Source organism: Amphibalanus amphitrite, unplaced genomic scaffold (genome assembly GCF_019059575.1).
Source record: "Amphibalanus amphitrite isolate SeventyFive unplaced genomic scaffold, NRLGWU_Aamphi_draft 000409F_arrow, whole genome shotgun sequence".
In the NCBI taxonomy this organism is placed as follows: Eukaryota; Metazoa; Arthropoda; class Thecostraca; order Balanomorpha; family Balanidae; genus Amphibalanus; species Amphibalanus amphitrite.
Window position 1 is genome coordinate 81,341 of NW_024881903.1, and position 25,806 is coordinate 107,146.

The 25,806-nt window shown below is 47.3% G+C and overlaps 1 protein-coding gene across 1 annotated transcript; it reads right to left on the reverse strand.

Annotated features, from left to right (window-relative positions):
• Window positions 1-8,030: 8,030 nt before the first annotated feature.
• LOC122390795 lies at window positions 8,031-25,439 on the reverse strand. The gene is made up of 8 exons (XM_043384105.1): window positions 25,139-25,439; window positions 24,349-24,560; window positions 23,898-24,092; window positions 23,466-23,723; window positions 22,434-22,583; window positions 21,802-22,015; window positions 9,272-9,396; window positions 8,031-8,605 (listed from the first exon to the last, which is right to left on the reverse strand). The coding sequence occupies exons 1-8, from the start codon at window positions 25,414-25,416 to the stop codon at window positions 8,538-8,540; spliced, it is 1,500 nt and encodes a 499-aa protein (XP_043240040.1). The 5' UTR covers window positions 25,417-25,439; the 3' UTR covers window positions 8,031-8,537.
• Window positions 25,440-25,806: the final 367 nt, after the last annotated feature.

Genomic DNA, 25,806 nt, shown 5'->3' on the forward strand with positions numbered 1-25,806 from the left:
TAGGTTTGCCAGACTACAGGTAAATGACATTCTGTCTTCACTGTTGTTAGCGTTTCAAAGGCCACAAAGCAATACTAAGCGTGGTGTGCACCGGATCCGTAATGACGCCGTAACCGTTACGGACGTAATGTGAGCTAGATATTTCTCAAGATTCCCCAAGCATTGTGACTTTTGTAGACGAAATCGAAATGTGGCAACCAGTCGCCGTAAACTGGCAGCACTTCCACCGTACTCGTTACGGGAGCGTAACAGAAGTTGGGAAAATTGAACTTCTCGGCCCGACCGGCCGCCGTAATGACTTAAGTTGACATGTATCTCCAAAACAGTTTACTATTTAATGAGCGGTCTTCTTTGGAAAGGGGCTGCATCCTTTCTACCCTGAATTGTGCTATTGATAACACTCATGAGTGCCTGTTACAGCACGTGCGACGTGCGACGCGAGAGGTTCCAAAAGAGCTCGTCATACCATAACTCGGGAACGGCTGAATCGATACGGTTCAATATTTGTTGTTTTGGCTGGGTGCACACAGCACATCCCGTGACCTTAGGACAATTTTGAATTGTCTCAGCGCGTGCGCACGTGGACACCCCTTTTTCACATCTCGGGATTGGCTGTGCCAATCGCGCCCATATTGGGTATGGTGAATGACATCGTGTTTATATGCAAATTGCACAGGTTGGCAAAAGCATTTATCTGCACGTGCGCACGTGCGTGCCCCTTTTTCATATCGGGGATCGGCTGGGCCGATCGCGCTCATATTTGGTATGCTGAATGACGCCATGTACATATGAAGATTGAACACGTCGGCAAAGGCATTGGTCTGCACGTGCGCACGTGCGTATTCCTTTTTGGCATCTTGGGATCGGCTGGGCCGATAGCGCTCATATTAAGTATGCTGAGTGACACCAAGTTTACATGCAGATTGCACAGGTCAGCAAAAGCATTGATCTGCACGTGCGCACGTGCACACCCCTTTTCATATCTGGGGATCGGCTGGGCCGAAAGTGCTTACATCAAGTAAGCTGAATGATACCATGCTTATATGTAGAATTCACAAGTCGACAAAGGTATTGATCTGCACGTGCGCACGTGCACACCCCTTTTCATATCTGGGGATCGGCTGGGCCGAAAGTGCTTATATCAAGCATGCTGAATGATACCATGCTTATATGTAGAATTCACAAGTCGACAAAGGTAGGTATTGATCTGCACGTGCGCACTCCTTTTTCATATCTCGGGATCGGCTGGGCCGATAGCGCTCACATTAAAGATTAAAGAAAGATAGCATTTCCTTCATAGGCCTAATCATGTACCTAGGTATATTACAGGTCAAGTTCGAAGTCCACAAAATTAATTCCAATGCATAGATTCTCGTGCCGAAAGAAATATCAGATATTGCACACGTCTTTTATACCCCGCGCCGGGCCGGCGGGAGGGTGTTTGAACACCCCCCCCCCCCCCTGCGATTTTTCGCAGATATCTCAAAAACGGCCGCGCAGAGCGCCGCCGTTTTTGGCACACCCGTTTGTGCATTTTTGTCGCACATGTTGTGAAAATTTCAGACCCAGGTCGCCTTAGGTCAGGTCACCAGGTCACGCCAAGTGACCTCACCTCAGAAAAAAATAAGAATGCATAGCTACACCGATTGATCGATTTCCTTGAAACTTTCAGCGATTTATTATAGCAACATTATCTATAAAATATATATCTCGGAATTTTGATATCGGTGACCTAAGGTCAGGTCAATTTTGCGGCCTCTCCATTATAAGGGGCGTTCCACGACAAATCGACGAATAAAAAATTAAATTTGCACCCTCATATTTTATTTTTCGTTGAAAACTGGTGTAAGGGGTTATGATGGGCGGGGAAGCCAGCTGTGGCAAGGATTTTTTTCTTCGAACAACAGTTTCCGAGATATAGCCTCGGGCAATTCCAGCCGGTCGCGCTGCAGCCCTATGTTTGGCGGCCTATAACTCAGAAACTATTGGTTTTCTACGATAAAAACTTATATGGTTCAACTCCCAATTAGCCAACAAACATTTTGGCTATCTCGGATTTTCAATTTTTGAAAATTTTGATCACGTGACCTTTTGACCTATTTTTCGAAGAGTGACCTTGATATTTTCCCCACTGAAAGTTGCAATTTTGTCTGATGACGATTAACGCCTTATCAATTGTCATGCATATGCGAAAATAAAAAAGTGGATATCGCCCTGCGTTGACCTCAGGTCAGGTCATTTTTATGACCTGTCCATTATTACGAGCGGGAGCGACAGCGAGATCTCGAGAATAAAGCAAGATAGTGACAAGCGGTAAACGGTGCAGGGTACAAATGGATAAGGTCTATAATTTTTACTGAGGTCATTTTCAGGTCAGGTCAAAGATGACGTCACCGGAGCAAGAAGGAAGTCAAAATTGCGGCACTACATATATATGAAGTTTTTCTAGAATAGCTTTCAAGGTATTCCAGCTAGGAATAAACTAATAGCACCATCGTGATCCTCTCGTCGATCTGCATCGAAACATGTGTATGTTGACCTCGAAAGGTCGAAAGGTCAAAAGTTGACCTTAGGTCACGTGACCTACCGCTTGTCGCTATCTTGCTTTATTCTCGAGATCTCGCTGTCGCTCCCGCTCGTAATAATGGACAGGTCATAAAAATGACCTGACCTGAGGTCAACGCAGGGCGATATCCACTTTTTTATTTTCGCATATGAATGACAATTGATAAGGCTTTAATCGTCATCAGACAAATTGCAACTTTCAGTGGGGAAAATATCAAGGTCACTCTTCGAAAAATAGGTCAAAAGGTCACGTGATCAAAATTTTCAAAAATTGAAAATCCGAGATAGCCAAAATGTTTGTTGATTGATTGTGAGTTGAACCATATAAAGTTTTTATTGTAGAAAACCAATAGTTTTTGAGTTATAGGCCGCCAAACATAGGGCTGCAGCGCGACATCCAGGAATTGCCCGAGGCTATATCTCGGAAACCGTTGTTCGAAGAAAAAAATCCTTGCCACAGCTTGCTTCCCCGCCCATCACAACCCATTAGACCAATTTTAAGCAAAAAATAAAATATGAGGGTGCAGGGCACTTGTCGATTTGTCGTGGAACCCATAAGTCAATGGGAGAAAATTGAAAAGCGTCTGTTTTGCACGAACGCTATTCTAGACACTCTCAAACATCGAGATGTAGGTAAAATTGACACACTGAACCGGAAAATCGCAACTGTGACCCCTCGCTATGTCCCCGAGGTCATCTCAGGTCACGAACAGAATAACAGTTTTTCGCTCATAACTTCTGATAGAGGCATGCTAGAACGCTGAGAACGCCTTAGATGTGTTCGGCTCGACGTTGCGGATCGACTGATATGCAGCATGACCTTTTCCGGTCAGGTCATGACCTTGACCTGAGGTCATATTTTAAAGTTGACCTTTCAAGGTCAAATTATATTTCATTCGACGCGTCTCGACGAGAGGAACACGAGCTGGCAAAAGTAATGTCATGGCTCTTTTGAGTCAAAAGTTATTGCCGAAAAAACACTTTTCGTAGAAACGGCTATTTTTGGAGTTTTTGCCCTCTGGAGGCTAAACCGTTGACCTGAGGTCAAATCTGAGGGCATTATTCAGAAAGGTCTGTAAAAGGGCTGTCGAATGCGTTTTTCCGCGGCGCTGTAGCTCTATCGGTTCCCGAGATAGCCGTCGGCAGTTTCCAAAATGTTGAAATAGTCAACATTTTACCTTTGGTGACCTCTGGTGACCTGATCTTTGACCTGACCCAAAAAATGACCGAAGTGTTTTCGTCCTTATTTTGGACGTTATTTCGATGGCCGCTTACCGCGTGTCGCTACGTAGCCTAGGAGCCGAGTTAGAAAGGGGGCGGTGTTCAGACACCCCCCCCCCCCCCGGCCCGGCGCGGGATACAGTTCTGAGTCAACTTCGCTGCCCATATTGCCCTGCTAGACTTGATGCTTGGACGGACATCGCATGGACGCTTCGCAAGCCAATTGAGCAAACTGTACGATGCGTACGGCCCTCCAGGCATTAAGTGGTTGGTTGCCAACATCACAATAATCGATCTGCACTGATGAATACGTCTAATGGCTGTTGAAAACCATTGCCGAAATGTGTGCACGAATACTCCACTCACTTCTAATGAGTCATTATACATGAGTGTTTCTGTCACTTAAAGTTATTACACCAAAAGCACATAGGCTAACCAACCACTCTTTTGCTGGAGGGCCGTAGGTCATGAGTGTAGAAAATGAACTTCAGCGTTGACCAGCATAGGCATGTTTTCTTGCTTATGCCAAAAAAAGGTAAAAGATTCTCTGTATAGTGTCATGCCCACAGTTGTAGTTAATTAACCCGCGCCCTGGTGGGGGGGGCTATTTTTTGCCCCCTCCCCCTGCAGACTTTTCGATATATCTCCAGAACCGCTGCGCCGATCGTCACCAAACTTTCAGTACCCTCCCGTACATCAATTTTACACATTGTGACCAAAATTTTTCCAAAGGCTATGATATGTTGGCCGGAAATGACGTCAGAGTGACGTCATGTTCTGCCGTTTTCGACCCAAAAAAGGGTTTCGCGGGAAGAGCTGTCAGGCCTATAACTTTGCAAATACAGAAAAACAATAAGACATAAAAGCTGTAGAATTGACAGGGCTACAAAACTGCTATCTCGGATTTTTAAAAATTTTGGATTTTGACCCCAAAAAAATCAAAAAATAGATTTTTTTAAATATAATAGACGAAAAATCCAAAAAGTTTTTTGAATTTCGCAAAAACCGGAACAAATGTGATAGTCCTTACCGTCATCTATCCACATACTAAATTTAAGATTGATACCTCTTTTTTTTGCCAGGTTATAGCGAAAAAAACTGTTCAAAATTGATGACGTCAAATATTCAAACTCAATTTTTAGCAATTCTAAACTCCGTAGCGCAAAACAAAGGCCACCATTAGACTCCCCGTGACGAGCTGCATCGAATCAATACCCATTTTATGCAAAACTATCAACTTTAAAATTTGACCTTTTTTGACCTGACCTTGACCTGACCTTCACCAGAAAGTGACCTAAGCCGTACCTGATAGTCTTATAACCAACACCATTGAGTTGGAAATGAAAAATTGGCCATAAAACATGCATCGCACAACCTTAGTACCTAAAGTTAGGTTCATGTGACCTGACCTGTGACCCTTGGTGACCTGACCTGTGACCTGACCTGGTAATGTCAGTGACCTCTTATAGCAACATATGTGCTAGACAACTGACGCCTTACCGCTGATTTTCGACAAAATGCGTTTTACTCGGTGATAACGCTTTTCCTAGAAGCCCCGTGAACGGTGAAACATTTTATCTTTGACCTGACCTGTGACGTCATCGGTGACCCTGAGGTCAATGAAATTTGGTTTGTCAGAGCAAATTTTACAGGGCTATCGAACGCCGTTTGAATTTTCCGGATCCGTCCAGTAGTTTCGGAGATACGGGGGGAAAAAATGCCCCCCCCCCCCACCGCGCGGAAGGTGGCTGGTAGGCCCACCGCTTGCCGGGTTAATGTGAAATTCTGGGTACCTGTCCAGAAATGAATTGCGGATCTTCTCATGCAAGAAATAAGAAAATCCGTTCGCAACTTTTCTAGTAATAGCGGTGTAAAGTCAAACATCCTGTCGCCGCGGCGGCGCGGCGGCGCGGCGGCCGGCGCTGGCCGTTACGCGCCGCCTGAATTGTAGACTGTGCCGGGGCGGGACGGTTCCGTCTTTACATCGCGCTCCTTACCGCTGATTATATTCGATTCGCGTCAAATTTTGTGAAAAGACTGAGAAATGTACAGGCAATCATATGGTCATAGAATTTTGAAAATCGGCCGGTAACAACTTGAGGTATGACTCGAGTGTGTAAACACAAAATTGTGATTGCCGCGTTTCCCGCGTCGGCCGATCCCGCTTCAGCCGGCGACATCTTACCTTTAGCAGGCTTCTAACTGCCATATTTATTGTTGGATTAACTAGAAATTCACCATTCATACTTAAAAATGTATGTTCTTTCGTATAGTGAAAGAAAAAAGAAAATCAGACGGTAACTTTCTGAGTTATCGGCGTGTAAACGCAAAAGAGTCGCTCATATGGCAGATTTGACCACATTTGACCTCATTTGACCTTGAAGATAGTGACCTAGGGTCATGAAATTCACACACAACAGAGTTCCCCAGGATGCGTGTTAAAGGGAGCCAGTGCGCGTGTTAAAGGGACCCTCCCGGCTCCCACCTTCAAAAAGTGAAAGGGACCCTCCCACCTTAACATTAGATTTGAGTTGAGATAGTCAAAATGGGGTCCCTGGCTCACAATTACCGGTTTCGGCACTCACAACATCGAGAAATGCCTTAAATCGGAAATATTGAATTTCAAAATTGCAGCATTTTGATTCAGAGGGGCTAATGCATTTGAATACCCCTCTGAATGTGTGACGTCAGTGCAGACTGCAGATATCTTACGATTTTTAAATGTTTGACTAAAACGTTTTGTAGCACGCGGTGGTATATGCTGCTTTGCGCGCAACAAGTGCCGCACTTTTAGCTGCCAAACTATTGCTTCCAAATAAAGTCGCTAGGAACAGCGGAGATCCCAAAAAGTAAACAAAAGTAAAAGTCTAATATCTTGAAAACCGGTGAATATTTTTCGGTGAAATGTGGTATATATTCGTTTTCGCTCTTTCTGAACCGAGCGACATCACTGTCATGCCAATTCATAAACTTTTTTGAAGGTGGGAGGGTCCCTTTAATGAATTGGCATGAATGTGATGTCGCTCGGTTCAGAAAGAGCGAAAACGAATATCTACCAAATTTAACCGAAAAATGTTCACCGGTTTTCAAGATATTATAGGTACTTTTACTTTTGTTTACTTTTTGGGATCTCCCCTGTTTCTAGCGACTTTATTTGGAAGCAATGATTTGGCAGCCTTGAAGTGCGGCAGACGTTGCGCGCAAAGCAGCGTATACCACCCGTGTTGACGATGTTTTTTAGTCTAAGATTTAAAATGGTTAGATCTCCGCTGACGTCACAAATTCTAAGGGGGCATTCCGATACATTAGCCCCTTAGAATCCAAAAACTGCAGGTTTTAAATTCCATATCTCCGAATTAAAGCATTTTTCGATGTTGTAAGTGCCCAAACCGGTATTTGCAGGCCATGGCCACCAATGGGCATCTCAACTCAAAACTAATGTAAAGGTGGGATGGTCGCTTTAAGAAACAGCTCTTGGCTTTAGCCCATTTTTCGTTGTTTATAGGCAAAATAGTTTTGGCGTACTTGATTCGAAGGACCGCGCTCAACGATGCTCAACGATGGCAATTTCCGGTGCAAACCGAATCCGTAATAAATACAGCGTTACGTCGCCAAAAAATCGAACTACGCATGCGCGTTGCATTGTTCCCTCCACTTTCAAAATATTTTTTAATCGCCGCCGTGTTCATTACGGAACGTAACGGTCATTACGGATCCGGTGTGAACCACGCATTACACGATATGAACAAAGCAATATGCCTTGCATCATGCATAGGTCCCATAACACGAGCAAGTCTACATTTTTACACACACGTCCATCTCTTTCTAAGTTCGATACTTACCGCACTTACTTACAACTGTGGTCGGCAGAAAATCGCTAGCGACCGGTTGCTACTGGTCCTGGGACGGAATTATTTCTTTATTATTGCAGAGATTATCTTATCTTACTGCTGTAGTTGTACCTAGTTAGATTACAGGACAGGCTCCTATCAGGAGTCCAAACACAACCATCCCGGCTTTTGCTGTCCCACTAGCCCGTCCTACGTCACAGAGTAGGTATGACGTCATCAGGGGATCAGCTGAACCTACCTCCCTGGTGTTGAAACTCCCCAGTACCTCTCGGTTCCACCAAAACACATACTGTCGGTGTTTATGACGTCACACATACACCCGGGCCCGGTGTAACGGCGTCTCCAAAGTCGCTGACGGACTACCGCCGACAACACACCGCGGCAGAGACGGACACCGTGATTAACAGCCGTGTATTTCACACTCGGTCGTGACTCGCCAACAGAGTCACTGTGAATCACGACTCAGCTGAACAACGGGAGTACACACGTGACGTCACGATCACAAAGGTTCTTCGACGGTTGGACGGAAATCCAGGCCGTGGAATTGTCTCGATTAGTGACCAGGCTGGCCATATAACGCAGAATTATCAACATAAGCTATATGTGTGCTCCAGGTAGCCCGGACCGAGGACCCACAATAGCGACACAAAACACCGCGCTAGAACGTACAAAACCACAAATCTCTGTGCTGGAACGTGTCACATAACCGCTATCCATGGCTGCCCTTTCCGTGGTGTTTCCTGGTCTCGAATGCAGCGGTAAAATGACCGTGTTTCAGGCTAGGCGGGACGACTCAAAGTAGGTACTGCGCTGCCGACGGGAGACGGTGCTGCCATCTGTTGCCGGAATGTGACACCACCAACGGCACGGCAGCCGGCGAGGCGCCGCCCAGATGAGGGTTTAGTCGAAGTAACTCACGTAGACGCTACTGCCGTTGGGCGGTTTGCTAAGCTCTCCCTTTACAGCCCCTGAAAGGAGACCATGTCTGGTCACACACACAACGCCGGATAGTGACGTCATAGACAACCAGTTCAGACTGATGACGTGAGTCGTGACGTCACCTTGAGAGACAGTCACTGTCAATGAGCCGTTAGAGTGACGTCATTAACAGCTAATGCAGAAAAGTGTGCCGTCACTCACATAACATTGTATCACGTTGGCTGATTGTGTAAATGATAAAACCAATCAGTACAAATGCATAAAAAGCATATTGTACCGTTTGAACAGTGACGTCACAAACACCTAGCCCATATTGACGGTGTGACGTCACTTTGTGAAACACACACTGTCAACATATGTACGGCTTACAAGTGACGTGCGTCATACCTCCCGGCTGATGTCTGAGTAGGCATCATATCATGTGAGGCGTGTGTGACGTCACACTACTACTAGTGACCTCTAGTGATAGTGACCTATAGTGATAGTGATGTCTACTGTCTAGTGATAGTGACGTTTAGTGCTAGTGATGTCTAGTCTTAGTGACGTCTACACTACTGTAGTGTAGACTGTAGTGACTACTACTAGCACTAGACTACTGTAGTGCTAGTAGTAGTAATGTCTAGTGCTGGTGCATGCCAGAGAGGCCGGTGGCGCCGTGTCGGCTGGTGTGGGTGGTCAGAGGCGCCGTCACTCACTGGGGACACTGAGATAGATGGTACGGCCCAGGTCTGCCTTCAGCAGGGCGGTCAGAACGGCCTGGCAGTTGGCTGCTGAGGAGGTTAGGTACAGGTGCTCCAGTTTCCTGCAGGTCACTGCCATCCTGTAACAGAACAGAACAGAACAGGTCAGCCTGCGAGACACAGTGACACACAGTGGCACCAGCGGTCACCTCCACACTTCATGGCACGTTGACACTGACAATAGCCAAATAAGACCATAGAAATTGTTTGTAAATTGACATCGTACGACCCACACAGGGGAACGGAGATATGAATACCGCTAGATGAAATGTCCAGACTGGGGTAGTGCGACTCGCAAATAGTGATTACGGAGCGAGCGTCAGCCAGATCACCCATTTGTACGCAGAAGCAGAATAGCCTCGACGGCGTCCTGTTTGAGCCTGTACCGCAGGTCAGTGAGCAGCAGCCTCATCGCCGAGAAGAGCCGCTCGACGCTGACCTGGGTCACCGGCAGCGCAGCGAGTGCAAGGCTGCATGGCTGTATAACCGCGGGGTAGGATGGTATGATGTCCCATACAGCTCGGCCCTTCATTCGACCCAGATTCTTGAGATTGTTGACAGCGTCCCGGGGGATCGGGCGCGTTGACCGTTTGTCCACCTGCCGGCCCTCCTGCTGGTCGAGTTCCTTCTCAAAGAGGTCCTCTGCCCCTTCCTCCTCCGGATCCGAGCTGGAGCTCTGCGTCGACGACAGCGCAAAATCGGACTCATTGCTTTAGATCCGGTGAATGCGTTCCGTCAGCCGTCAGCGTGATGAACGCTGCCTTAACCCGGTTCAGCATCTCGTCCTTAACCCGCGCATGACTGGGGTATTTTCCATAACTCGAGTGACTGGGGGGCTCTCCAGAACCCCCCCCCCCCTCCTATCTCCGAAACTACTGGGCCGATCGTAAAAATTCAAACGGTGCCTGATAGCTCTGGAAAAACTGTCGAGCGAAACCTATTTTCATTGACCTCGAGGTCACCGATGACGTCACAGGTCAGGTCAAAGTTTAAATTATCGGCATTTTTGCTTGTTCACAATTTAGGCTCTGGCCTCCGGCTGACAAGTCCGATCAGGCTCATTTTTGGTTTACGCACTCCTTGATACCTATATGCCTTAGATACCCTGAGGGTACCGAACCTTTACTTCGAATTTTTCAGGTCAAGGCCAGGCAGTGGCGCAGCCAGGATTTCGTTTCGGGGGGTCATCTCCTCCAAAGCGGGCCCTCTAGTGTGCGGGCCCCCCACCCACTTTTCAGAATCTTTCCATATTTCATACGCATTCTGCTGAGCGGGCCCCCTTTACCTGCACGATAACCCTGAGCGAGTTTGAATCGGAAAATTTTGATAGAACAACAGCTCGGTAATCAGTCAGTGCAAAAATCAATATAATATAAAAAAAATCAATCAGTCAGTCAATTTCTACGCGAATTGACCATGACATATGTTACCATGACGTATGAACTCGTATCTTTCGAGGCCGAAATGTGCCTCTTCCGCAATATGCATAGCATACCTATACATACATATGCAAACGGAACTGTTGCCTGCTTCTGTCGCCTGTCGGAATCGGACAGGATTTAAGTAGTCCCATGTGCCTGTCTTAAAGGGACCCTCCCACCTTCAAAAAAGTTTATGAATTGGCATGAAAGTGATGTCGCTCGGCTCAGAAAGAGCGAAAACGAATATCTACCAACTTTCACCGAAAAATATTCACCGGTTTTCAAGATATTAGACTTTTACTTTTGTTTACTTTTTGGGATCTCCGCTGTTCCTAGCGACTTTATTTGGAAGCAATAATTTGGCAGCTGAAAGTGCGGCACTTGTTGCGCACAAAGCAGCATATACCACCGCGTGCTACAAAACGTTTTAGTCAAACATTTAAAAATCGTTAGATATCTGCGCTGACGTCACACATTCAGAGGGGTATTCCTATGCATTAGCCCCTCTGAATCAAAATGCTGCAATTTTGAAATTCAATATTTCCTATTTAACCCTAGAACGCCTAGGGGGGGGTTGTATCAACCCCCCCCCCTGAGGTTTTTTCGAAGTGCACGCTAAACGGCTTGTCGTAGCGGGCTGAAATTTTCAATACCCTCTGGGGCAACCTTTGCGCATCTTATGCCGAAAAAAATTGATCGGGTCATGTCAGGTCACGGAGTTATGACGTCATAAGAGGTACAGCCTCCGGCCGGATTTTCACAAACTGAGTGCCAACGCCCGAGGTTTCCTGCCGGTGGTACGGACATCGGTTGATGGATCGTGATGAAACTTCCCATGCATGTTGGGGCAAGTATTGGCTATCATATGGTATAAGAAATTTGACCGGGTCAGGTCAGGTCACGGAGCTATGACGTCACAAGAGGAACAGCGTCCGGTACTATTTTTGAAAAGCGCCCGAACCACTATTTTGCTAATTCTTGTCACCTCAATGGGAATATGCAGCAATATTAGCTTCTATAGGGAGCAAATGGACCTCCCAAATCCAAAAATACAATCAGATTTCAAAAATTTAAATTTTGATTTTTCGAATTTCTGCCGCCGACTGTGACCTTGCCGACTTCCGGCGCTCCCAACGCGCCATTTTTAGAGCTAGGGAAACGAAATACATACCAAACGATAGAGAATTGATCAAGGAACACGATAGTGAAGGTTTCAAGTCGATATCTCCCACCGTTTTGCCGCAATCGCCGCCGAAAGTTGAAAAAAAGTCTATTTTTCCGAAAATTTGACCTTTGACCGGTCAAAAGTAGGTCAAATGTTGACCTAGGACCAAAAAATATACAACCAATCGCGAGATCTCGTTGAGAGCAATCCGTTGGTTTTTTCCGCTAAGCTCTACGACCTTCCGTTTCGAAACGCCAGGGGGGGGGGTCGTAACAACCCCCCCCCCTGGTCGTTCGTGTTATGAGAAATGGCCTGGTCGTGCGAGGGTTAAGGCATTTCTCGATGTTGCGAGTGCCGAAACCGGTAATTGTGAGCCAGGGACCCCATTTTGGCTATCTCAACTCAAATCTAATGTTAAGGTGGGAGGGTCCCTTTAAGTCATCTATTGGCTGCTGTAGTAGATTTTGCCTTTATTCTTCTTCATTACGTGAATTCGCTCACAATAAGTTTTAACCCTCGCCGGCACAGGGGGGCGGATTATGCAGCCCCCCTCAGGTTTTTCGCGAATAACTCGCGTAAAAAGCGGCCGATCGCGACCTAACTTTCAGTACCCTCGCGTTGATCAGTTTTACACCTACCCTTAAAAATTTCATGACCCTGACCCAAATGACCTTTGACCTGTGACGAACTTTCCGAGACCATGTTTGGCCAGAATCGCGATTCGGCGTATGCCGGCTCGCATTAGCCGCGCTTTTGAAGTCTTCTCGTGGTTTCAAGCTTTCTGTGAGTTGATGCTGCTCCCATGCATTAGGGTGGATGTCAAGGTCACCTGAAGGTTAGGTCAGGTTATTGACCTATGATGACCTCGGTGTTTTTTTCGAATTATACATGTTTCTAGGCTAGTTTTTTTTTTAGCTGAATCCGAATTCAGCAGCCATTGGAACACTTACGAAGTAGTTTTGGTGCCTTCGTAACATGTTACGAAGCTGCCAGAGGCGGCTGACACGTAGGTACTACGAATACCCGGCAGGACCTTTACTGGTTGACCTGACCTGACCTGACCCGACCTGGCCTAAATGCATAAAGACATCATCTGTGATCAAAACTAACATGATAACTTTTCGTGATCAGCACCCCGAAAAAAAACCTATAGCAGCCACACTTTACGACGTTCTAACATGTCCCGATTTTCCCGATTTTTGGGTCATTGACCTGATCTGGAAGGTCAACCAATGACCACGAACCTTAAAATTGGGTATCATCGGCTTCCTCTCGTCACGGGCAACATGTTCGTTTTTTCGCGAAGCTCTAGCTCGAGCATGGGCCAAACGCGAGGGGGGGGGTCGTACCACCCTCGGGCCGGGTTTGTTGTGGTGTGGTACGGTGGTGATGTGGTGACGTAGATTTTGTCTGCTACCGAGGTCCCGGCATGGTGTTACTTAGCGCAGGGTATGGGTCAGACCGTTGCGCCTAGTGCGCTGAAATTTGCGCAACGTATAGATCAAGGATGGGCAACGTGCCTTTGAGGGTCTCAGCTCGATCGGATCAATAGCGAGCACATGGTGCGTGCTCAAAAAGTGCAAATTCGCGTCATAGACTTTACATGTATAAATCGGCTTGCAAAATCGGGCGAAAATGGCTAAATTTGCCCGACACGGGTCCGCTCCCCGTGCATTATCTCGGTAACCGTGGGCCCGATCGGGCCGGGGAACACAGTATAGTGAAAAGAATCGAACGGGCTATCGAATGGTGTGCGGTGCAGGGATGGCACGCGCCACGTGCACCCGTGAGGGCACTTATGCTGGAAAATTGACGTTTCGGACAGATTTGGGACTTAATGCTATTTTCGGGTGACTGTTTGACGGAGTGGGTTCAAACTTCAAACAAAGCCTGTGGGCAAAAAAAAATGTAGCGTCTCTCATGGAAAAATTGTGAAAAGCTAATTGACCAAAAACAAGGTGGAACAAATCGCTGAAGAAAATGGTATTTGTTAAGCACTAACTTAATTACACGGGTTTTTCTGCATAACCTGGTACGTTTGACAGTTGAAAATGGCATAGTTGGAAAGAGCATTACATTTTGTTCAAAATCCAATCATCACTTTTGCATGACGAGCAACAGTATTCTTAAAAATATAAATGTTTCAAACCTCTTTATAGTAATTCATCGATGGCTTTAATTTTTTAATAACCTGCGTCAACCTTTGTTATAAACTACACATAAAATGTTCTATAGTAGAACGCATGCTTATCAGACACGAGCACCTCAACTCAATGCGATGGATATTTTTTCCCAAACCAAAATGCTTAGCCGTCAAAAAGCAATCGACCGAAATGGATGCATAACCCACGGACACAAGACCAACCAAACGCCCACTGATCGAAAATACCTCTTATTCGCGTTGCGGAGCAAGCGGGTCACCCTAGCGAGCCCCATTCAACCGGGGGCCCGGGCCCTATCCACACGGGGGCGCGGGCCCTATCCACACGGGGACCCGTGCCCCGTCCACCCGGGGCTCTGGGGCCCGTCCACCAGGGGGCCCGGGCCGGGCCCCATCCATCCGGGGACCCGGGCCCCTTTCTCCCGGGGGCGCGGGCCCCATCCACCCGGGGTCCGGGCCCCGTCCACCCGGGGCTCGTTCTCCCGGGGGCCCGGACCCATCTACGGGGTTCCCGGGCCCCATCCACCCAGGGGGCCCGGGTCCGCTCTCCCAGGGGCCCGGGCCAGTTCTCCCGGGGACCTGGGCCCGTTCTCCGGGAGGCCCGGGCCCGTTCTCCCGCGGGCGCGGACCCATCCACGGGGGGCCCGGGTCCGTTCTCCCAGGGGCCCGGGCCCGTTCTCCCGGGGGCCCAGGCCCGTTCTCCCGGCGGCCCGGGCCCCATCCAACCGGGGGTCCGGGGCCCGGGGTCTGTTCTCCCGGGGGCCCGGACCCATCCACGGGGGGCCCGGGCCCAATCCACCCAGGGGGCCCGGGTCCGTTCTCCCGGGGGCCCGGGCCCCGTCCACCTGGGGCCCCAGGCCGGCCCCTCACCTGTGGTGTCCCAGTAGGCATTTCTCGAAGCGGGCTCGTCCGATTAGATTTGGACCTCTCTCCTCCCCCCTCTCTCTCTCTCTCTCTCTCTCTCTCTCTCTCTCTCTCTCTCGAGCGGGCCCCTGACAGAAATTTCGGGGGGGTCAGCTGACCCTCTGACCCCCCTGGCTGCGCCACTGAGGCCAAGTCATCCTAGGTCACGAAAATTGTGTATTATGCATCGGTCACGTGACGCATGTTTTATGGTCCATTAGTTACACGTAGATTTAAAAAATAATGTCGTCTGTGTCATTTGAGGTCACTTTCAGCTGAATTTTCCGGAGGTCAGGTCACTTTCAGGTCAGAAAAGGTCAAATTTTGAAAATGAAATTTTTCAACGAAAAAGGTGCCTATCAGATGCAGTTTGAGCTAAGAAACACGATGAAGACATTTATATTGCTGTACGATGTCAAACACGTACTCAAAAATGGTTTTGAAAATATATAATTGCAAAATTTCGACAATAATGCAAATAACTTAGCTATTTTTTAAAGTATTGGGCTGAAACCTGCTAGAGTAGTTCACCAGTGTGTGTTCTATCACATATATTCCGGTGATTGCGTAAAATCAAAAACTTTTTTTTGAAAAAATCAAAAAATATTTTTTTTGTTATTGTAAAAACATATTTTTCAAAATTTTCGAAATTTCGAAAATTCGAGATCGCAGTTTGATAGCTACGTGTATTTGCAGTCCACCGATGCAAATAAATTGGATCTAGCTTTAAAACTAAGCTCTTGAGAGCGTTTGCCGTAATTCAATATTTTGCATCAAAATCGGCTGACATGACGTCACTCTGACGTCATTTTCAGTCAAACTGTGGTAGCTAGAAAGTTGAAATTTAAATACAAGGTGTCAAATTGTTGCTGCTGAAGGAACCGCAAGTTTCGTGTTGATCCGTCAAATGGTTTAGCAGAAACGGTCGAAAAACGGGAGGGGGCTCTGTAGAGCCCCCCCTCCCCCAGTCATGGGCGGGTTAAGAAGAACTAGGCTGCTAAAACACCGGAGACTCTTGGATTCATTCCACATCTCCTTAGCGGCGAGAAACTGGCGGCGGCAGCGTAGTCCTAGTGTCTTTGAGCTCGTGGATCCGTTTTAGAACGTTTAACCCGCGCCCTGCTGGGGGGGGGGGGTGTTTGAACAGGGTTCCGGACAAAAAGTCAAATGATAAAAGGTAAAAGGATGATTAGTCAACAGACATTACGTCAAAAGTAAGAGGTCAAATTTTTTTAAAGTCAACAGGTAAAAAGTCAACAAAGAGGAAAGTCAAAAGACAAAAAGTCAAAACGGACAAAACGTCAAAAGATAAAAAGTGAAATTGCCAAAAAGTCAACGAACAAAAAGTCAACTAACATAGAAGTCAAAAGACAAAAAGTCAAATGGACATAAGGTCAAAAGACAAAAAGTAAAAACGGCAAAAAGTAAAATTGCCAAAAAGTAAAAAAGGACAAAAGTCGAAAGACAAAAAGTGAACAGGATATAAAGTCAAAACCCAAAAACCTAAAGGACAGAAAGTCAAAAGGACAAAAAGTAAAAAACAACAAGTCAACAGGATATAAAGTCAAAATAAAAAGTCAAAAGGTCAAAAAGTCAAAAAGACATATAGTCAAAGTCCAAAAAGTCAAAAGTTCAAAAAATCAAATGGACAAAAAGTCAAAAGGGCAAAAAGTCAAAAGTACAAAAGTGAAGAGGACAAAAGTCAAAAGACGAAAAGTCAACAGGACATAAAGTCAAATTACGAAAAATCCAAAGGACAAAAAGTCAAAATCTAAAAACTGAAAAGGACAAGTCAAAGAGACAAAGTCAATGACACCTGGATCATCAGTCGTTACATACATGAGATAATCTGTCATAATCCTGAAAGAATGGGATGGTTTTGACTCGTTTACTCTAAGCAGGAGGCATTTCAATATTTTCCCGTAGGCTTCTAATGTAAAGGTCACGAATCTGACTTGACCTCAGGTTAAAGATATAGAAATTCTGAAGCATACAATTTGCACATACCCGAATGAAAACTTGAAGAACGGAACTTGTTCCAGTAAAACTCTAGTCATCTAGTGTGATTGCAAACTTTTCTGAGGTGGGGTCAACAAACCCGCCCTAGTGACCTGACCTGACCCGGCATTTTGTTTTGTTTTTTTTTGCCAGAATGTGCGCAATGGATGTTAAGGAAAATAACCGAGTATGAGCTGAAAGCCTTGCGGCGTATGACAATGGCACAATAAAAAATGGGGGGGGGGTCACCCCCCCTCCCCTCACGGAATACGGTTCCCCTCCCCTCACGGAATAGGGTTAACGTGTCCATCAGAGCCAGACACGGCCCGCCCCGTTCACTCATCTCATCTGCCCTGTAACGCGACCACTGCCACCGACCGCAGGCCATCCACGTCAGGAGCAAATAGCGAAAGCCTGAACGGCTCGAACGGCGTTTTCACTATCGATCGGCCTTGGAGACGGTCCCTACTGGGGCGGGGATCTTTAACCTCGTGAGTAGTTTCTACGTTTTTATGCTGCCCGTGTGTACGTACAAAAATCAATCACCTATAATTTTTAATTACTATACTGGCGATGCCTTTGCTGCAATAAAAAATGAATAAAATAAGCAAATCAATAAATAAAAATAGGAAAACGTTATATACAGAGATAAACACACAAAGCTATGTATTATTAACCCTCGCCCGTATTGGTGTTTTTCCAGCCACGAACGTATAAGGGGGGAAACCGTTGGAACGGACCCCCCCCCCTTGCCGTTTCGCCCCTGATCAAGCTAGAGCTTCGCGGAAAAAACTAGCGTGTTGCCCGTGACGAGAGGAAGCCGATGATACCCAATTTTAAGGTCCTAGGTTATCGGTTGACCTTCCAGGTCAGGTCAATGATCCAAAAGTCGGGAAAATCGGACCTGTTATAACGTCGTAAAACGTGGCTGCTATGGGGGTTTCGGGGTGCTGATCACGAATATCATGTCAGTTATGATCATAGATGATGTCTTCATACATTTAGGCCAGGTCGGGTCAGGTCAAGTCAGGTCAACCAGTAAGGGTTTTGCCGGGTATTCGTAGTAGGTGGCAACCGCCTCTGACAGCTACGTAACATGTTACGAAGGCACCAAAATTACTTCGTAAATGTTCAAATGGTTGCTAAATTCGAATTCAGCTCCAACAACTAGCATAGAAACATGTAAATCTCGAAAAAGCGAACCGAGGTCATCAAAGGTCAATGACCTGACCTGACCTTCTTATGACCTTGAAATCCACCGTAATGCATTGGAGCAACATCATATCCCATGTTTGAACGCTTGAAACCACGAAAAGACTGCAAACGCGCGGCTAATGCGAGCCGATATACGCCGAATCGCGATTCCGGCCAAACATGGTCTCGAAAAGTAGGTCACAGGTCAAATTTCATTGGGGTCAGGGTCATGAAATTTTCAGGGTAGGTGTAAAATTGATTAACCCGCGCCCTGATGGGGTCTGCCGAGCAACGCGGTCTGATGGGGGGGGGGCATTTTGGCCCCCCCTAAGATCTCGAGAACCACGCAACATAGCGACAAGCGGTAAACGGCGTTGGATAGCCCCAACGGGGAACTACCTTGTGACCCAATTTCATTGACCTCGGTCAAACCGATGACGTCACAGGTCAGGTCAAAGGTCGAATTTTCACCGTTTACACGCATTTCAAGAAATGCGTTGTAAAATCGAGTAAAATACATTTCATTGAAAATCATCGATGGGGAAATGTTCTTCAAACACATATTTTGCTATTTGAGGTCACTGATACCAGGTCAGGTCACAGAGGTCAGGTCACTGGGGGGTCACAATATGAAAGTGTCGTGTGGTACATGTTTTATGGTCCATTTTACATGACAAATGCGATAATGTGGGTCAGGCAGACTTTTGGGCCAGCTTAGGTCACGTTTGGTCAAGGTCAGGTCAAGGTCAGGTCAAATTAGGTCAAATTTCAAAGTTGATATTTTTGCATAAAATGGGTATTGATTCGATGCAGCTCGTCACGGGGAGTTCAATGGTGGTCTCCGTTTTGCGCTACGAGGTCTAGAATTGCTAAAAATTGAGTTCAAAAATTTGACGTCATCAATTTTTAACAGTTCTTTCGCTATAACTTGGCCAAAAAAAGAGGTGTCGATCTAAAATTTGGTATGTATATCGAAGAGCGCAGGGACTATCACATATATTCCGGTTTTTTCGAAATTCGAAAAAAGTTTGGAAATTTTTTGAGTTTTTCTAAAAAAACATTTATTTTTTATTTTTGTGGGTGAAAATCCCAAAATTTTGAAAATCCGAGATAGCAGTTTTGTAGCGCCGTCTTTTCTCTACACAACCAAATAAAGAACTTTAAAATTGCTTGTTAACTGTAGAATTGGTGAGCGTTTCAAGATGTCATGTTTTTTGCTCATTTTTACTCGAACATGACCTCAGTTTGACCTCAATAACTCCTGACCTGAGGTGACCTGTGACTTGAAATTTTGTGTGAAGGTGTCAAATTGATGCCCGGTAAGGTACCCAAAATTTTCTCGCTATTTAAGAAAAACCACAGGGGGGCCAAAATGCCCCCCCCCCCCTATCAGGGCGCGGGTTAAAGCGATGGTACTGAAAGTTTCGTCGCGATCAGCCGCTTTTTACACGAGTTATTCGCGAAAAACCGAGGGGGCCCGTTAAGTGTCTGGCGAACAATGGCACGAACAGAACAGTAGGCACGCAGTCTTTGGGAGCTGCTCCCAATGCCTCGTGTTGGCACAACAATCTCACCCGGCCAGTGGTGCTCCTCCTGACGCAGCCGTTGCAGGAGGCGGTATACGTTGGGATTCGCACAGTCCACCACACCCCTAAACGTCCTGTGCCAGCCTTCGATGGTATTCGTCGTTCTTGCACGCACGTCGCACGTCGGGGCACGCACGGGGACGCGCCGAGACGCGCTGTGTCAATGTGGTACAGCCGGCGCCCAGCGGGCGGCGGCCAGGGATCAGGTGGCCCAGCGCGGGTCAGTCGCCGACCGGAGCTGAGACGCGGGCTGCGGCGTACTTGTAGGTACCGACTTAGTTAACGACTGCTGTCAAGGACTATAGTTTTTGCTGTTGACTACTTTTGCGCATCGCCTTTTTGCGCACCTCAATTAACTATTTGCTTGTTGACTTTTTGCGTGTTGACTTTTTGTGTGTTGACTTTTTGTGTATTGACTTTTAGTGTGTTGACTTTTTGTGTGTTAACTTTTAGTGTGTTGACTTTTAGGATGTTGACTTTTGGCGTGTTGACTTTTAGCGTGTTGACTTTTAGCGTGTTGACTTTAAGCGTGTTGGCTTTTAGGCATGTTGACTTTTAGCGTGTTGACTTTTAGCGTGTTGACTTTTAGCGTGTTGACTTTTAGCGTGTTGACTTTTAGCGTGTTGACTTTTAGCGTGTTGACTTTTAGGCGCGTTGACTTTTAGCGTCTTGACTTTTTGCGTGTTGACTTTTTGCGCGTTGACATTTTGCGTGTTGACTTTTTGACATGTCGGCTTTTTTGTCTCTTTGACATTATGTCTTTTGACTTCTTGCGTGTTGACTTTTAGCTTGTTGACTTCTGGCGTGTTGACTTTTTGGCAGGTTCAATGGGAGAAAATTGAAATGCGCCTCTTTTGGACAAATGACATTATAAACACTCCCAAACACTGAATTACAAGTGGTTTAGACACACTGAACATAAAAATGGTGTCTGTGACCCCTGTTTATGCCCCTGAGGTCATCTTAGGTCACGAATGGTATCTAACAGTTTTTCGCAAATAACTTTTGATAGAGGCATGCTAGAGCGATGAAAACTTCTTAGATGTGTTCAGCTCGACGATACGGATCGACTGATATGCAACATGACCCTTTCCGGTCAGGTCATGACCTTGACCAGAGGTCAAATTTTCAAGTTGACCTTTCAAGGTCAAGTTATAGTTCATTCGATGCGTCTTGACGAGAGGAACACGATGCCGGTAAAAGTAAGCTCGTACAAGGCTTGGGTCAAAAGTTATTGCAGAAAAACTGTTTCCGAAAAAATCGGCTATTTTTGCAGTTTTTGCCCCCTGCAGGCAAAACCGTTGACGTTAGGTCAAATCTGAGTGAATTACTCAGAAAGGGCGTTAATAGGGCTATCGAATGCGCTTTTCCGCGGCGCTGCAGCTCTATTGGTTTCCGAGTTATGCGTTGGCTTCTTGGAAATTGTCGACATTCGACCTGGAAATCGGCAAAATTTTGCCTTCAATGACCTCTGGTGACCTGACCTTTGACCTGACCAAAAAATTGACCGAAGTGATTTCGTCATTATTTTTGGCGCTCTTTCGAACGCCGCCTTCCGCGTATCGCTGCGTGGCCCAGGAGCCGAGTTAGAAGGGGGGTGTTCAGACACCCCCTCCCCCCCCCCCCCCCCAGCAGGGCGTGGAAATCCAGGACCCCCAGCCGGGCGCGGGTTAATATGCTTCCTCACCTGGTGTCCTCATCCAAGATGTGAAGTGGTAGGCAGACATTTTTGTTTTTGGAGAAATGCAGTCATGTTTGATGCTCGCAGTTTTCGAGCCAGACCACGGACTTTGCTCAGCAAAGACGCTGCTTTTCTGTGCTTTAGTCTATCTCGTAAGTCACAACGGAGCATGTCGTATGCTTCGCGCAGCCCATGACGTGCATTGTCGGATCACCAGAGCTGCCGTCTGTCTGTCGGTCTGCCCTGCCCTGTCTGCCTTGCCCTGTCCTGTCCTGTCCTGTCCTGTCCTGTCCTGTTTGTCTGTCTGTCTGTCTGTCTGTCTGTCTGTATGACTTCGTTTACACAGATACCCGCCGGCGCCGTCCGGCCGACTGACCTGCTGACCGCTGCCACCTCTGACTGGGTCAGGGCAGGGATGTCCGTGAGGGGCCGCGGGTCTGCGAGATTCGCTCCACACAGCTCAGAGCAGCCGCGGAGGGCGGCCAGCTTGGTTTCCAAAGTGGCACCGACCACGCCAAGTTTGACCCACCACAAGCTGGTGAGGGAAGCCAGAAGACGTGCCAGTGCTCCCGGCGTCACGGACGGTGACTCTGTTGAACACACAGACACACAGAAATAATGACAAAGTGGCTCAGGTCCAAATATTTAAAAAAAAAAACGCGAGAGTGACTTTGGTAACATATGAGAGGTAGGTGAACAAAATACGTAAGTACAACCAGACAATGCATACCTACATGTACGTGTAGTACGTAAGGCCCTGTATATGATAGACTGAAGGGGTGGTAACGAGCACAGACATATGTAGAGAAACGAACGGTGGTTCCGGCATATTTATGTCGTTATTTTGTATTATCTTTGAACAAGACCTGACATGCAGTGGCTCTGGTATACAAATTATGAAGTGAGGCTCACATATGACATAATTGACATATATCATATACAAAGCTGAGCATCATGTCCCTAAGTGGCGTGGCTTACTGACTGTCTGTCCGTGCTGCCGCTGCTCACCGAGTATGGTCAGCGTGGTAACTCGGTAATCGGGTTGTCGGTTCGACAGAACACTCAGCTGGTCCAGGAGTTTGTCGGTTGCTAGCTGTATGCCGACACGCAGTTTACTACTATGAACTGAGCTCACTGGTGACCGAGTCATTCCCGACCCTGTGGAGAGAAACATGAACACAGATGAGTCAGTATCCAACAGGAACAGAGTGAGTATCCAAAGCAGCAGCAATCAGTATCCAATACGGTAACAGAGTCAGCATACAACACTGGTGTAAAGTTAGTATCCAACACAGGAGTAGGCACTTATACCCATCATATTCTTACATAATTACTGTTTGGCTTCATAAATAAGGTCAGTTATTTTTTTTACTACACATTACAGCATATGCAGTCTGAGCTGTTATATATATATAGGTCCTACTAGCAAACAGTAAAATGTTCTAACAGTTCGGGGATTTAGAGCATGGAGACCTGGAACAGGGACATCTTAACCCGCGCCGGGCCGGTGCTCTGAGATTCCGCGCCGGGCCGGGGGAGGGGTGTCTGAACCCCCCCCCCCTTCTAACTTGGCTCCTGGGCCACGTAGCGACACGCGGGGCGGCCTTAAGGCCGCCCCACACCGGAACTCGCATGCGGGTTGCGAGTTTTTGGGTTTTCGGGTTTCCTCAGAATCAAATAATACAATATATGCTGAGTGACCCACACTACCATCGAACAAGCGAGTATGCATGTTTTTAGCTTGCGAGCCATCTTGCATCGCATTCCAAAAGTTGATTTTGAGTCAACTTTCGATTTTTCTCGCTGCGAGGTCTGCGAGTTCTGCGAGGTTTGCGGGTTTTTCGTTTAATTCGAATTTAGGTTCGTTGTGCTGGTTTTGCGCCTATATGTAATTTTCTGAAGGTGTACCGGCTTCACTGCAGTCATGAAGTAACCATAAGGGAACGGTCTAATCACTCTATGAATTAGTATTATGCCCGCAAACTCAAAACCCGCAAACTCAAAGCCCGCATGCGAGGTCCAGTGTGGGGCGGCCATTACCAGTGATGTCCAGTTTCTTCAGCGACTTGGGTAGCAGCCACAGCCACTTTCCGGTGCTGTTCACGGGTAGGCTAAGATTTAGTCTCTCCAGAACTTCCAGCGGCTCCAGCAACGCCTCCAGCTGGCAGTCACCGATGCCGGCTGGAAGTGTCAGCTCACGCAGACTGGAGGCGTTGGCACGCGCCAGCCGACGCAGGGCAGAGACTCTCAGCTTGAAGCCACGCAGGTCGGCTGTCTGCAGGGCGTGGCAACTGCCCACTGGAATACAGCATCACCGTCAGTGAACTAGCGATCACATGGACAGGTCATAGGATACATGGAATACAACAACACTGTGTGTAAAGTAATAATCACATGGACATTGGACAGGTCACGTGATAATTAGTCATCAGATCATGTAAAGTGTGTTCCATAATCCATTACAGGACTTACCGACCAGTCGGATGTCGGTGCCCTTTTCAGCGGTCGGCGCCTTCAGTGATGTCATTTTCGGCTGGTCTTTTGCCCGTATCACGAGCTCCAGATTCGTCAGTGTTAAAGTGTTAAACCCCCGAGCAGACCGATCGGCGAGCTTCCGCCGACAGTCGTCGACGATATCGTCGACGGCGGACCGCCAGCTCCGACAGACTGTCGACACCGACGGAAAATAAATGAGAAAATGGGCATGTGTCACCGTCCAGCATCAGCGTCGGTGGTCACTTTATAAATAGTTTTTATCTCTAGACCAGAGCATATAGCCTGATGGGACTTCTCCAGCCGTCGGATCCAAGAGTATACCTACATCCGCGTGACTGCATTTCAATTGGCTGAGGAAGAAAAGACACGTCGGCTGGAATCGCCTTATAAAACACGAGCTCGGGGTTCACCGTGGCGAGAGACTTACCACGTCTGGCGCGGAGCATCTCCCTGCAGTTCAGCTTGCACAGCACCTTCTTCAGCGCATCCGTGTCCAGGATATCGATGTTTGTCTCACTGGGATCGGTTTTATTCAGGTCGCCTCCAGCCGGCGCCGCCTGGGTCGTTACGTCATCAGAATTGATGACGTCACATTTGGTGGGAGCGTCGTCCGTCGGAGTGGTGACGTCCTCACCGTCACTGGGAGGAGATGACGTCAATATGACGTCAGATGACGACCTCTGACGAAACCCTACATCCCTCCCACCCATAGGCCATAGGTACGGCTATCGCGAGCTTAAGCGGTAGGCATTGCACTTTTACATTTCCGGTTATATCTCAGAAACTAATCGATCTACGATGACGCCATTTTACACGCTCATGGCCGGCTTGTGAACCAACAAGTCGATGGCATCTTCAACACTAAGCTTAAGACGACGAAGATATAGCCTGAAATATACTAAATTTTATAGGTGCAAAACCTACCGCTAAAACCCGCGAGACCTGCACATCCATATAGGCCAGCCCTACAAATTTCCAGAGTCAGAAACTACTTCTTTCGGCCAGGTCCCAGGACCAACAATGCCATCCACTAACATGATCCGCTTCACCCAGTGTGACCCCTTCTGCCTCTCATGAGTCTCACTGCCTCCCACTCTCACTCCAGCTGCATTTACCTCCCCCCCCTGCAGTCTCTGGGGGGATCTCTCACCCCTTGCTATTTCTCATCCTTTGCTATCTCTTACCCGTTGCTATTTCTTACCCGTACTATTTCTTACCCCTCCTGTCGGATGCATGTCTCATCTTGCTGAAGCTTGCATGTCTTCTCTTGCTGAACGCTGCTTGTCTTCTCTTCCTGAAGGCTGCTTGTCTCTTCTTGCTGCAGGCTGTTTGCTTCTCCTTGTTGAAGGCTGCAAGTAGCCTTTAGCAGACGGTCGCATTTCTCCTTGGGTGGGCAGACCTTCTGCTCCAGCCTACCGATGGCCTTCCAGATGTCTTTCTCTATGGTTTGTCGGGCTGTGCGCTCCTCAATCAGCGCCTGCCGGAATCTGGCCATCTCCTCTTGAAGTTGCTGTATCTCCATCTCTGAAACAGGTGGACAATGATCTGATGATCTACTGCTCATGATCAGATAGGATCTGACCAAGTTAGGCAGGGTTAACCCACGTCCGTATTGCCGTTTCGCCAGCCACTAACGTAGAGTGGGAAGGAAAGGGGGTCTGGTGGATCTTCTACCTTCCAGTCCCTGATCAAGCTAGAGCTTCACGAAAAAAAACGAACTTGCTGTCCGTGAAGAGAGAAAGCCGATGTTAAGATCCTAGGTCATCGGTTGACCTTTGAAGTCAGGTCAATGACCCAATGGTCGTAAAAATCAACTTGTGATATAGGTACTACGTCTTTGGTTGACCTTTCAGGTCGGGTTTGATGACCCGACAGTCGTGAAAAT